This window comes from Otolemur garnettii, unplaced genomic scaffold, assembly GCF_000181295.1.
Source record: "Otolemur garnettii isolate 467f Iridium unplaced genomic scaffold, OtoGar3 scaffold00098, whole genome shotgun sequence".
In the NCBI taxonomy this organism is placed as follows: Eukaryota; Metazoa; Chordata; class Mammalia; order Primates; family Galagidae; genus Otolemur; species Otolemur garnettii.
In genome coordinates, this window is record NW_003852493.1 from 7018580 (window position 1) to 7032301 (window position 13722).

Sequence of the window (13722 nt, forward strand, 5' to 3'; positions counted from 1 at the left end):
AGCCTTAGAAAGTTTTTTCCAAGGAGGGAACATAGATGGTTAGTATCAGTTAATCTTTTCACTGATGAAGTTAGTTGGGAACTAAAAGGAATACATTGCAAACATTTTCTAGATCAAAATTCTTCAGATGTCAGTCTTTAAATGTCTTATATATTTAGTGTCCCGGACAAGAAGGCTAGCAGGATTTTCTTTGTGTTTTGGTAACCTAGTTTTGCTTATTTTCTGCTGCTTTTCTCTGAGGTTTTTGTTTTACTCAAAATAATTGCAAAAATTTTTGCTAGACTACGTCCAGGTAGTGGTTCCTTTTCAGTAATTTTTCTTAGTACACTCAGAATCCTTGATTTACAGATTCGGATCTTTACAGTTCACAAAAGTGAGGGAAGAGAAAAATAAATTTGTGGACTTAAAGCCCCTCATACCCACCCATAATTGTCCCCAAACCTTCAGAAAAATATTTTCCCCACAATAGCAGGACTTGGCCCATATTTCTCTACATTGCCCTTAAAGGCATCAAGAAAACTGTCCACCCTAACATCAAAATTGCAACGGCTATAAATCTCTGATCACTTGCTTACTTTCCCATTTTCACTGACCTTCCTCAAGGTAGGTTTGCACGGAGGTGGTTATAATAGCTTTCAAATTAGTTGCCCTGCATCTGACCCCTCCCTCTCTGCATGTATATGTCTCTGTGGATATATATATATATATATATATATGCATCCACATATACATACATGTAATACGTATGTGTGTGTGGGTATATGCATACATGGGCACTGTGTGTGCATGTATGTGTGTGTGGATATTATGTATGCGGTAGGTATATGCATACGTGTGCACTGTGTGTGCTTGTATGTGTGTGTGTAGGTAGGTATGTATGTTTTATGCTTGTCTTTGCTTATTGACCTAAAAGATCATGCTCCAGGGCAAACAAGGACCTTCCAGTTTCATATCTAAACCCCTTTCCAGCTAAGCTGTATGACTCACTTCTTTTCAACCATACCTGAACATTCTGCCCACAGCACTTTGCTTATGTTCTTTTTATTCCTCCCGCAGCCCCTTCTGTTATCGTACCTTTGATTACCTCCTTTCCAAGAACCAGCCTTGTTCTTGACAGAGTATAGCTTCCAGAAATGCTTCTGCCCTCCTCTGAATTCCCTTCCTTGCCTATGCTCCAGAGTTTTTGCTGTCCCTTTCTCAACCTGTTGTTAGGCTTTATTACACAGAGGGTGGGGACTACGACTCACTCACTTTGGAATCCCTCATAGTTCTTACACGTGAGACTGCTCCATGTTGTATGATGGCTAAGCCAGGAGTGAACTTTCCCATAACGAAACATGCCCATTTTGAACACCTAAGGGGCATCAAGTTCAGCATAGAAACCTCATTCTAAAAGTATTACCTGAACTGGTCCACTATAGAGTGAAGAAATTTCATTATTTCATCCACATGACTGAAGCTCAGAAGGTGTGCTCCAAGCGCTTGGCAGAATCTTTCAGCTTCTTCCCAGTTCCTCTTTCTCACAATTCTTTCTACATGGAATACCTTAACAAAATACAATGTTAATTTGCTTTCGGGTATAATTATAAGGTATTCATAGTGTTAAAGGCAATTACAATTAAATGTGTGAGCCCCTGACGCTGTTCTCAGAGGTGTAATGAAGTCTTAGGTGAAGGCACATAACCTGAGACACAGAAGGCCCCGTGGAATGTGGCAACTGAAGGCCAGCACAGGTGCCCGCCACCATTGTCAGATGAATAGCTTTTATCACCCAGGCTGCAGAGTGCTCTCCTGCACTGGCAGGACTTTGACAAATAAAATGAACTAGCCAGCAAGGCTGTGAAGGATACATATGAATATGAACGCTTTGGGAGTAAACTCAGCAAAGCAACTCAGCTAACAAGATAATTTTGAACACAAAGCTCTGAGATCTGCAGGAAAATAGGACTATTTTCTCATGAGGAAGAATCAGAGAGCAGTCTTCACTGGCGTGTGGACACTGACACTTGGGCTATTTGTTTTGTGCTAATTTCAGGCCAATGGAACCATAGTTTTTTCAAAACAAGAAGAAGGGGAGGAGTAGGAGGAGAAGATGACACAAAGATAGGCTGGATTATTGGTTCTGATTCTTCAGTTTTCTGCAATAATATAATTATACATTTGTGCTGTCGCCTCCTGGTGAGCAAAGTATATTTCTCTGTGCCTTGACAAGGGGCTTAGCCTCGTGCTTTGCTGTGATCAATGGGATATCAGTGGAGGTAAAGTGAACAGAGCCTGAATCAGGCTTATGTGGTTAGCTTTCCTTCTGGGGCTCTAGTGATTTACCATGAGAAAAGCAAGCCTCTGACACCTGCCGCTCCTTCAGCCTGAGCCCTAGACTGAAGAGCAGCAGACCCCAGGTCATAGCCTGGAGCCCAGCACAGCAGACCATTCAAGCCCAAACCACCAGTCAGACCGTAGCAGACCTGAAGATTTGTGAGGGTGAGACTAATGTTTGTTGTCATTATCACCAAATTCCTAAAGATCTGTGAGGGTGAGACTAATGTTTATTGCCATTACCACCTGAACCGTGGTATGTAACAGTTTGTTAGGGAGACTACCTGACTGATGTAGACCTCAAAATAATTAGTTTTAACATTGTAAGTTTAACATGTAACTCTTAATTTGATAAAAAGAATTAGAGGGATATGAGAATCACAAGCACAGTGTCAGCATGGCATGCAGCTCTCCCAGGAAAAGAGCACCTGGGAAGGGGCAGCTGTGGCTCTGGCCCTGCTCTGTCTGCTAAGGACACACGCAGTGTGGGGGGCTGAGCTGCCTGATGCCAGAGGTTCTATATGGCCTGCCAAGGACTCCGGGCTGCCCTATACCTTAGTCACATTATAAATAACTATGGGAAGGAGCATATTTTGTACAAGGACGTGAACTAGAATAGAAAAATAACTTCCCTGAAGGATTGAATGAAAATGTGACTTTACCTTAAAACAAGAAAGACTTGAGGGCAAACTCTGCCAGCCTTCGGGACAGAGGTCATCAGGCTTCGGGGCTGCTTCCTCGGGCTTCAGTGGTCCACTTATCTTCTTGCAGATTGAAAGTGCTCTGAAGCTTCTGCAGTCCTTCACCTCCCACTTTCCAAGAGACTTCCCAGTAGACATAGCCACACATCCACCTCGAGAAGCTGGGATGGAATTGGAAAGTTTATTTGGAAAATTAAAAATGTCAATTAAAGTTCAGACTTTTCCAGTGTTTCTATGTTTTGAGTCAAGGTAGGGGTGGGGAGAATAGGAAAACAATGGAGGAAGGAGAGAAAAGAAATGTGTTGTTCAGAATAATGATGATGATGATGATGATAGGTAATATAGAAAAGTGTTTCTTATTTGCCAGATCCTATTTTAAAAGGATTAAATTAACAAAACCTCACAACAAACCTGTAGGGTGGATTCTATTGAGGTACAGTGAGAATTAAGTGACCTGCTCAAGGTCACAGAGTTAGTAAGTGACTGACCATGGATTTGAACCTGTACGATCTGCTTCCAGAGTTGTATCCTAAACAACTGTGCTGCTCCAGATAGTAGTTCAAATTAGCTTAACATCTCTGAGCAGATTCTGATCCCAGATTCAGATCCCAAGGAAGGGCTGGTATAATAAAGGTAGAAGTAAGTACTTGTATGTGGTAACATACATTTGTTTTATGACAGTCATAATTTTATTTCTCCATAACAACATTAAAAGGTAGTTTGTATTATCAAAGCTGCTTTTCAGATTAAGACTAAGTGACTTGCTCACAGTCGTAGTGAGTGGTAGAGTTGAAATTTGAACCCAGATTTGTCTGGCAAAAGGCCACATTCCATTTCTCATAATACTACACTGCCTGAAGTGGGCAGAAAACAGGAAATGTCGCATACACTGGAAAGAATGGGGACAACTTCTATCCCAGCAGAGAAGTCCTGTGGTCTTGTGGTTTATAAGTGGACAGCAAAAGGAACAAGGAACTAGGAAAAATAATACCCTGCTACCCTGGATGGATGTGAGTGGGTCTTCCCTTGTTCTGGTCCCCTATTCATGGCTTGCCCAGGATAGGCCAACTTGGCTGAAGTAGGAGCAATAAAAAAGCCTCATGGCAGTTTTTCTGACCACAGCACTGAAAAGACAGCCACAGTACCTACTTCCTGAGCACCTCTCCAAACACTGAGGTTTCGCCATGAAGAACGTGACATTTTCTCTAAAATGTCTGAGTACTTATACAAGAAATCTGTGGGGCTGGGTGTGGTGGCTCATGCCTGTAATCCTAGCATTCTGGGCATCCAAGGCAGGAGGATCACTTGAGACCAGGAGTTTGAGGTTGCTGTGAGTGGCTATGATGATGCCACTGCACTTTAGCCCAGGCAAAAGAAAGAGACTGTCTCCAAAAAAAAAAAAAAAAGGAAAGAATCTTTGCATTTCATCCATTAGAATATTTCTAATTTAAGGGTGGTGCCTGTGGCTCAGGGAGTAGGGCCCCATATACCGAGGGTGGTAGGTTTGAACCCGGTCCCTGCCAAACTGCAACCTGTTGTGGTGGGCGCCTGCAGTCCCAGCTACTTGGGAGGCTGAGGCAGAGAATTGCCTAAGCCCAAGAGCTGGAGGTTGCTGTGAACTGTGATGCCACAGCTGAAGGCGATGAAGTGAGACTCTGTCTCTAAAAAAATAAATAAATAAAAAATAAAAAAAATTAAAAAAGAATATTTCTAATTTAAAATGAGATACAATTAGCCTCTGTATGTCTATCTTATTCTATGCATAAAAAATGACTTCATCTATCAGCACCACTCACATTGATGATGGTGACCCACATGGTCACACATTTTGTGGGCATTTTCTATTTCAAATGTGTTCAGTGGCAAGCTCACATGTCTTCATGATCACATCAGACCAACATAAAAAAATATAAATAATTCAAGGGGAGGAAAGTAGAATGCTTTATAACTGCTATCTTATTCAAAGCCAACATCCTCTAAAAAGCACTGCCTTCCAAACCAGGAACTCTGGATTTTACTAATTCGATAACCAGATGACTTTCATCAAGTAAATCACCTAAGCCTGTTTTCTAATTCTAAAATCAGAAGGGACGTATGATCATACTTTATATCGGTTGGAGCAAGATGAACTAATTTTCAAAATAACATCTTTCTTTAGATTATTCCTAAGGATCTAAGAGGGAAGGCAGAGCCATTGCTTCTATTTATGATTTCATAAATAGGCGCTCATCTGGAAGATCATCATTTCCCTCACATTTCAGAAGTAAGTGAAAAGTATATTTAAGAGATATGCTACTTTCGCTAGTCACTGAATGCTACTTCTCCTAAAGGCCAATCCATTCACCTGGCTCAAGAAATTTCCAGTTGGAAAAGGTTACAGCCTGCTTTATTCCACCAACAGTTGACCAACTATACTCTCCACGTGAATCCACATCTCTCAGGCCAGTCCAGAAGTGTTTTCTTAAAGACTTATCATACTTTCTCATCATATTATTTAGGTATTCTTGTTCAAATCTACAAAAGAAGAATCAAATCGACAAGTGTTTTTGAATTAATTTGAAGATGCATTTTTTTCGTAGGGAAGATTGTTCCAGGAAAGAACTGGGTTAAGAGTTTACTAGTACATATTTACTGATGGTCACACCTGCTAGTGATAGTCAGATTGCAGTTTGTTCCAAAAGAGACCTCATCCTTGTAAATCTTGTAACAAGCTTCTCCATGTCTCTCCCAGCCCTAAATCAAATGAGAAATGTTATTATATTGTTTTCCAAACTTGATGTTCCCATCTGACATGTAAGTTTCTGCTATGTTGATAGTATCTTAGACCTCATGGACATTGAGGGCATGCCTAGTGAATTCACACATGTGATGAAGGTGGGATGCAGTTTCATAGATAAACTACACAGGACTGGGAGCCTGTGTCAGACAGAAGATGTGATTTAATTGTCCTTTTTCTTTTTTACTTAATTATTTTTACCCTTAGTTGTTAGCTCAACATAAGGGCTTAACAAATGTTGGTTGACTAGTTTTTGAACTGGGGAGGAAGTAAAAGATACCAGCATTGAGGATAATAATCATATCAATTTTTATATAAATTCACAAATACTAACTCTTTCACCTTCTGTAAGAATGCCAGTATGCTACGAGCCACTGTGTTCTGGGTTGCTCTAATGTAAATGAACAGAAGCTACTAGTTTCTTTAATTTTCTTTTTTTTTTTGAGACAGAGCCTCAAGCTATCCCCCCGGGTAGAGTGCTATGGCCTCATAGCTCACAGCAACCTCCGACTCCTGGGCTCAAGAGAGTCTCCTGCCTCAGCCTCCCAAGTAGCTGGGACCACAGGTGCCCGCCACAGCGCCGGCCATTTTTTTTTGGTTGCAGCCATCATTGTTGTTTGGCGGGCCCGGGCTGGGGATTCGAACCCGCCACCTTAGGTGTATGTGGCTGGCGCCTTAGCCGATTGAGCCACAGGCGCCGAGCCCTCTTTAATTTTCTAATTCTGAATTATTTAAGTCTCAAGTACCGTCTCTAACCACAAAGGCATAATATTGCTTAGGAAATTTTATGCAGGGATTTTGACCTACCTCCTCTGGAGGACACATCTTATCAGACCTCGTATCATTCATTTTTTCTCCTTTTTTCTTACATACATATTTGAGTTTCTCTTCACACGATTGGACTTTCCACTGACCTAGCTTTTTAAAAAGAGATGAAAGTATTGCTCACAAAAGAAATTTGCTGTATATTTAGAAATGAACTTATAAACACTATGAAAAGGAGAGAGACAGGGAGAGAGGGTAAGAGAGAGAACGAGTGACTCTAAGTGAAGGGTTCAATATGAGCACACACTTCTAGAAAGGGCTACTGAACAGGCCTGCAAGGTCGCACAGTCTATTATCTCAAGTATCTCAGTATCACTTCAAGGTCACATTGTGGATAAATTCATTTTCTTATGAGAATAACACTAAAACTATCAAAAGACACTTAGTCTAGATGCTGAAGAGAGAAGAACTCAGCCCGCTATTGTCAGCATTCTGTCTTCTTCTGTATGACATGGCTAAGGTTTGTCCACATATTAAAACTTTCAGGAATGTCAATTAATCTCCCTGTCTCTCTCAGTTTCCTCACATGTGAAATTATGGTGGTTAGCACAGCGACTTTGCAAGAACTCTAGATTAAAAGTTTCTTTCAACTTTTCTTCAGCCTACTTTTAAAGTTTTCTCTTTCACATGTGATACTTAACATTTATTTTCCTTAATGGACTAAGTCACTCTGTTTTCTTCAAATTAAATTTTAATTAATCTATTGTGATAAGGGTCAGTTTTGGACATTAGAATGCTGCCTCGGTGTGCTATAAATTCACTCTTACTCATAGGGCCTCATTCCCATTTTTGATACTCTTCTAAAGGCATTTAGGATATCCATTTAAATAGAGCACCAAACGTGACACCTTCCTAAATATGTCTTTAGTATTGAAAGACTTCTAAATACACATATCATTTATTGCTTCCACTTAAGGCTCTCTAGATGTCTGGATGACACTGTAACTCTCATAACCCATTAGAAGTCCATAGGAAAGTGACATAAACAAGCAAATGTACCCTTTTTGCTCAAAATACACCCTACCTTGGGTTATTAACTAAAGTATGTTCAAGAAATGTTTAAGCATTCTATAGGAGCATGATGTTTTCTGAATAAAGTTAGAACTTTTTTTTTTTTTTGAGACAGAGTCTTACTTGGTCACCCCTGTTTGAGTGCCATGACGTCTTAGCTGACAGCAACCTCAAACTCTTAGGTTCAAGTGATCCTCTTGCCTCAGCCTCCCAAGTAGCTGGGACCACAGGTGCCTGCCACAACACCTGGCTTTTTTTTTTTTTTTTTTTTTTTTTTAGAGACAAAGTCTCATTCTGGCTCAGGCTGGTCTTAAACCCGTGAGCTCAGGCAATCCAGCTGCCTTGGCTTCCCAAGTGCTGGGATTACAGGTATGAGCTACTGCACCTGGCCTAATTTTTATTTTTAAATTTTTTTATTTTTTGAGAGAGTCTCACTTTGTCACCCTGGGTAGAGTGCTCTGGCATCATAGCTCACAGCAACCTCAAACTCTTGGGCTCAAGTGGTCCTCTTGCCTCAGCCTCTTGAGTAGTTGGGACTACAGGTGCCCACCATGATGCCTGGCTAGTTTTTCTGTTTGTAGTAGAGGGAGGCCTCACTTTTGCTCAGGTTGGTCTTGAACTCCTGAGTTCAAGGGATCTACCCACCTTGGCCTCCCAGACTGCTAGGATTACAGGTGTCGGCCCCAGCACCTGGCAGTAATTTTTAAATAAAAATATCATTTCACTTCTCAAAGTAGGATTAATATAAAACTTAATCTGAACATGAATTCAGCAGATGTAAATTTTCAGGTTAAATTGTGGCTACATGCCAAGTATCACATTACGGCAGAAAGGCAGGTAGAGACCCCGGTCCTGAGAAGAAAGCAGGTCATTAGAAGTAGTCTGGCACAAGAACCTAAGTTCTAGTGGGTTTCTCTCTGTCTGTTTTAGACCAGAGCAGATGACCTCAGGTAGGAAGAAGGTAGGTTGTTTAGTAATTGCTTTTATCTTTTTTTCAGTAGCCACCAGAACAACAATCTAAAGGCTTCTCACTCTTATTTTCTTTCCTGCCTAAACACAAATGTCTCAATCAAAATACACCTAATATCATCATTAGGTATAACATCAAGAATATAAATAAACCATAGGAGGTTTCCTACCTCTCCTAAATAGGAAACACAGTTGGGAGTCTGATTGTAGGGAACTTCTGGCTCATTCTCATCCCAGTATGTGAGAGTAACTTCTGTGCCATCTGACCACTGAAATAAAGTGGGTACATTTACGTTCTTCAGGCCTATCCATATTTCTTCCTTGGCATCTAAGAGAAAAATGTTTTATTTGTTTAATTGTATGCAATTACATGTGCATCATTATGCCAATTTTTACATTCTGATATGGGGTTTGAAGAGCCTTTGTGGTATTAATTAACCTACTGGGATGTTGATAAGGCCAGCAGGTTGGCTAATGAAGGCTTTCAAGTCACTAATGCAAGTCCAGTACACAGGTAAACAGCTGCACAGTGATCTGTAGGCTGGGTGTTCCTGATAGCTGGTGTAGGTAAACTTTGCTTTATGGGGATTAATGACATTCTGAAAATACAATCATAGATATTCCAACTAGAACAGAAATATCCTCCACTACTACCCTGGAATGGCTGTGCTGCCTTCTCAAGTAAAATAATGAGCCCCACGCTGGCACAGAATCAGTATCTCCTATTAGCTACTACTATTAGTAGATTCTAGAAAGGGATCATAATACTGGCAGGCTAGTACATTTTTGTTTAACAGTCTTTAGCTTTCAAATAATTACAAAAGTGAAATAATTATCCCTTAAGTTTTTGGAACAACTTAAGTAGAATTTATCTCATGAGAAGAGAGAGATTATTCAATTAATGCTGTAGTGCCAAAGTGGTGGCCACTTGGCACAAGAGGCCATTTAAATCCCAATGTAAATTAATTAAAATTAAATAAAAGTAACGATTTGTTTCCTCAGTTGACCTAGCTATATTTCAAGCGCCCACGTGGCTAGCGGCTACCGTCTTGGAGGGTGCAGGTTGTAGAGTGGCTCCATCACCCCAGGAAATCCTACTGGGCAGTGCTGATCTATAAGATCAAGTTGTAAGCTCTTCATTCCTACTAAAAGTCTGAAAACGGGGATACTTCAAATTGTCTTAAACCTCTCAAATAGGATATTTAAAAACACTTACCCCCATTATGGAGTTTTGTGACAGCCACCTCCACATCAGCTAGCGAGTGAATGCTGATTAGGTCACTACCAGAGGCTTTGCATTTTTTATGTGCCTCATCCCAGGAATCACTTTTATTTACCAGCAGATAGCAAAATCCATTATTTGGCAGCCAGCCTGAATCACAGTGAGTATCAGAATATGTCCACACATCTAGGGGAAAAGTATTTATATTCCAGTAAAGATACATCTATTTTGAATCAATAACGTTGTTAACTCTTCTTTCCTGAATACTAAGGCCCCTGGAAAACTGGGGAATGCAACACCAAATATTACAGTGACATGAATTTATGTGGTGCCAACCACACAAATGATGTATCCATGGCGTCAGAATTCCCGCAGGGATTCAGATAATGATGCGACTTTAACATGGCACAAATGCGCTACATGGCTGGGCACAGACTATTTAAGGGGTATAGACACAATCAGCGAAGGGCCTGCCCTTAGTTCTACTTGGACAGAAGAAAGGCATGAGGGAAGCCAGCTGCTGACAAGTCTTTTCCTGGGTGCGGGATTTGTTGGGTTTCTCTCTCGTCTCTGCTTGGAGAAGATTATAATGAGGGTGAGCCTCTTTCTCTTGTACGGTCAGCTTAGCCAGGGGATGTGCATTAATGTTCACTGTTGAACAAAGGACAGGTAGAGATTTTAGGGACAGAGTAAGACATTTATACACTTCACACCCAAGAGATGGCAGCAAGGGAGGGAAAGGGCAAAGGTCACCTCTGGGCCTCTTCTTCCTTCCACACTACTTGACAGGTAGTCCTCAGGGAGGTAGGGATTCTTTGTTTTGACCGTGATAAAACTCACAAGTGAAGGTCTAATCTCTCTAGATTAGAGAAAAGAGTGTTGTGTAAAACTGTATAAAATACTTCCACCCCTGATAACAAAACTAGAAAGTGATCTGGTTGCTCAGACTTCACTGATTCAGAGCCACTTGGGACATTTCTTACAAGAAAACAGAGAATCTTAAAAATGTGGACAGTTTGTTTTCTACTGAAGGATAAAATTCAGGTTCAGCTAGCCTCTCGTACTTGCAAGATAACTCAATTAACTTTAAGTTTTTGAAATTGCTTTTATTATTATTACTACATTCTATAATTATGATAAAGGAACAGAGGAAAATTATCACCCATAATGGAACTTAATACAATCATTTGTATATTCTTGTCTTTGTCTCAATGAACACATATTTTTACAAGATTAAAATGATAAGTAGGCCTATCATTGGGTTTTGTTCCTTGTATTTTCCTGCTGGCGCAGTTATTTTAATAAATGCATATTATTCAATCATGTGGGAACATCATGATTTACTTAAGAATTGCTACTGCAAGATGTTTACTTAATCTATCATCAGTCACTCTATGTTTATTTGTGCTGGATTTTTTTATCATGTCTTTTGTTCAATGGACTAAATTCGGTTTGAATCAACTTGGAAGATAAATATTCATCTACATTTCTTCTTCTTTTTTTTTTTTAAACTTTATTATTTTTTTTTCTTATTGTTGCAGTTTGGCTGGGGCTGGGTTTGAACTCACCACCCTCAGCATATGGGGCTGACACCTTACTCACTGAGCCACAGGCACCACCCCCCATTTCTTCTTCTTATAGACCTATTTTATCCTTAAAAATTGTTCTATGTTCCTTTCTGAATGGAAACTCAGATGCTTTATTCCCTTCTTCTGTAGTTCCTTACGCAGGACATTTTAAAAATTCCCTTTCCTCTATTGTTGATTATTAGTTTTTCTCATTCAGTGAGGATTTAATCAAATGTCTGCTGTTTGTCAAGACCTGTGCTTGACAGTCAAGGATTCCTCTTCTCTGTTCTTCTAAAAACTCCTCTAACTTCTCTGCACCTCAAAAACTTCAGCTGTTCTTGTATCCCTCTCACCCTAAAACTCCCTGGCAAAAAGCCCCCTCTACACATTTTGTCCTTCTGCACCTGTCCTTTTTTTACCTGACTTTTCAATGCAGAGGTCTCCCTGTCAAAGAAGGATTAAAGAGGGCAAGAGTTGAGAGGCAGGGGCTGGAAAAACCTGGTACTACTGCTACGTCCATGGTTTTTGACTCATCTCAGAGGCATGAAATACCGGTATCAAGGCCAGTTAGTACAGCAGCGGTTCTTAGATCTGAGCATAGATCAGAATCATTTGGTGGGCTTCTGATTCCGTAAATCTGGGGTGGGTCCTCAGAATTTGCATCTCTAAGAGTTACAGGTGATGCTAATGCTCTTGGCCTGGAGACCACACTTTGAGAACCACTGATCTAGAGGAAAAAGAGCACCCGTGAGCAAAAACATATTTCCTTATCTAGTGTATCCCTGAATGCTTCTGTGCATAGACATATTTTTACCTGATATTCTTCACTGCCTCAACCAAAGCTTTATTCATATATGGTTGATAATATCTAACCACAGGGTCAAAAATCAAATACTTTTGGGCATTGGCAGTTATCAGGTGAAGAAAAGGTGGAAACAGAGCTCTGAAATGGATTTACCTGATTTCATGAAACTAAGATGTTAAAACATATTTTTATGAGAGAATGGGAAAGTTACCTGTTAATTCTACCGTATTATTTAACGGTTTCCTGCAGACATAGGGCAGTCGCGCTTCACAGGAAAAACTCTGCCACAGACCAGACTCAGCATCCATTCTCGCACAGCTCGATCCACCGATTGTAGGTGCGCTGGGCCTATCTTAAAAGGTAGGATTTTCAAACAATTAGAAGGCCAAGGTGGTGATTAGAAAAAAAAAGTCTGCTGTTATGGGAACTTTTAACTAAATTGAAACATATAAGCCTCAATGAATAATCAGGTGCTTAAAAATATCTTATTTCTAAAATATAGGGGGGGAAAACACTCTAACATATCATAGTTAATTTAAAAAACAAAACCCAAATCTGTGCCACAAATGACTTCCCTGTCTTATCCCACAGTCAGTAGCTCTTAATCTGCTACTCTATATAGTACAAATATTAATTTATAATTGTGTAATGCCTTTAAGGCCTTGAATGAAAGTTATTTTATTCCATTTAAAATAGAATATTAATTTATTTACTAATAAGGAAAGTTAGTAAACTAAATTAACGAAAACGACTTATTGGTATTTTATTACATTTAACCTGCTTTTTTCCCCTGTATGTGTACAGAATACATTTGTACTGAAGTTAGTGTTAACTTGTAGGTTCCTCATTTGTCAGAAGCCTAAGATCTTATATTTCAAAAGGTAAATATAATCCTTTCTTTGGGGGAAAAAAGTCTTTTGGCTAAGAAGGGTTTTGCTTATTTAATTCACCATAAAATTTTCTTTGAGTTATTTATTTGTGTTATAAAATACAACCTCTATGTTGTTGGTGCTTGGGTGCTATAGTGGTGAGACCCCAAAAGTTTGAAAATGAGGGAATATTTTCATATTGGAGTTAAGCTGCAGATGAAACACAGCATAGGCAAGTCATAGACAGATCAAGTCCCCTAAGGCACGCAGAATGCCTTAAAAATGCAGGGTTGCTCCAATTGTCCAGGACAAATGCTCAGCTGCCCATGCTGTGGTTCAGCTTGGCTGTAACAGTACTGCAATCAAGAAAGACTTAGGAAGAAACAGTTCTTCTGAGAGGTTAACCACAAGAAGAGTTCCTAAGATTTGCAACTTTTTTTTTGAGACAGAGTATCAAGCTGTTGCCCTGGGTAGAGTACTGTGGTGTCACTGCTCACAACAACTTCAAACTCTTGGGCTTAAGCAATCCTCTTGCCTCCGTCTCCCAAGTAGCTGGGACTACAGGCGCTCACTACAATGCCCGGCTATTTTTGGTTATAGTTGTCATTGTCATTTGGCGGGCCCAGGCTGGATTAGAACCCGCCAGCTCTGGTCTAAATG

The 13722-nt window shown here is 40.1% G+C and overlaps 1 protein-coding gene across 3 annotated transcripts in view; it reads right to left on the reverse strand.

Annotated features, from left to right (window-relative positions):
• The window catches only part of LOC100945491 (CD302 antigen), a 149060-nt gene that overhangs the window by 110574 nt on the left and 24764 nt on the right, over nucleotides 1-13722 (reverse strand). For all 3 annotated transcript variants that reach the window (XM_003795973.3, XM_003795972.3, XM_003795974.2), the window contains exons 6-13: nucleotides 12405-12545; nucleotides 9815-10006; nucleotides 8769-8926; nucleotides 6601-6711; nucleotides 5662-5750; nucleotides 5362-5531; nucleotides 2979-3178; nucleotides 1403-1545 (exon numbers count right to left, since the gene is read on the reverse strand). In XM_003795973.3, the coding sequence (XP_003796021.1) occupies nucleotides 1403-1545; nucleotides 2979-3178; nucleotides 5362-5531; nucleotides 5662-5750; nucleotides 6601-6711; nucleotides 8769-8926; nucleotides 9815-10006; nucleotides 12405-12545 (1204 nt within the window). The remainder of the gene's footprint in view (nucleotides 1-1402; nucleotides 1546-2978; nucleotides 3179-5361; nucleotides 5532-5661; nucleotides 5751-6600; nucleotides 6712-8768; nucleotides 8927-9814; nucleotides 10007-12404; nucleotides 12546-13722) is intronic.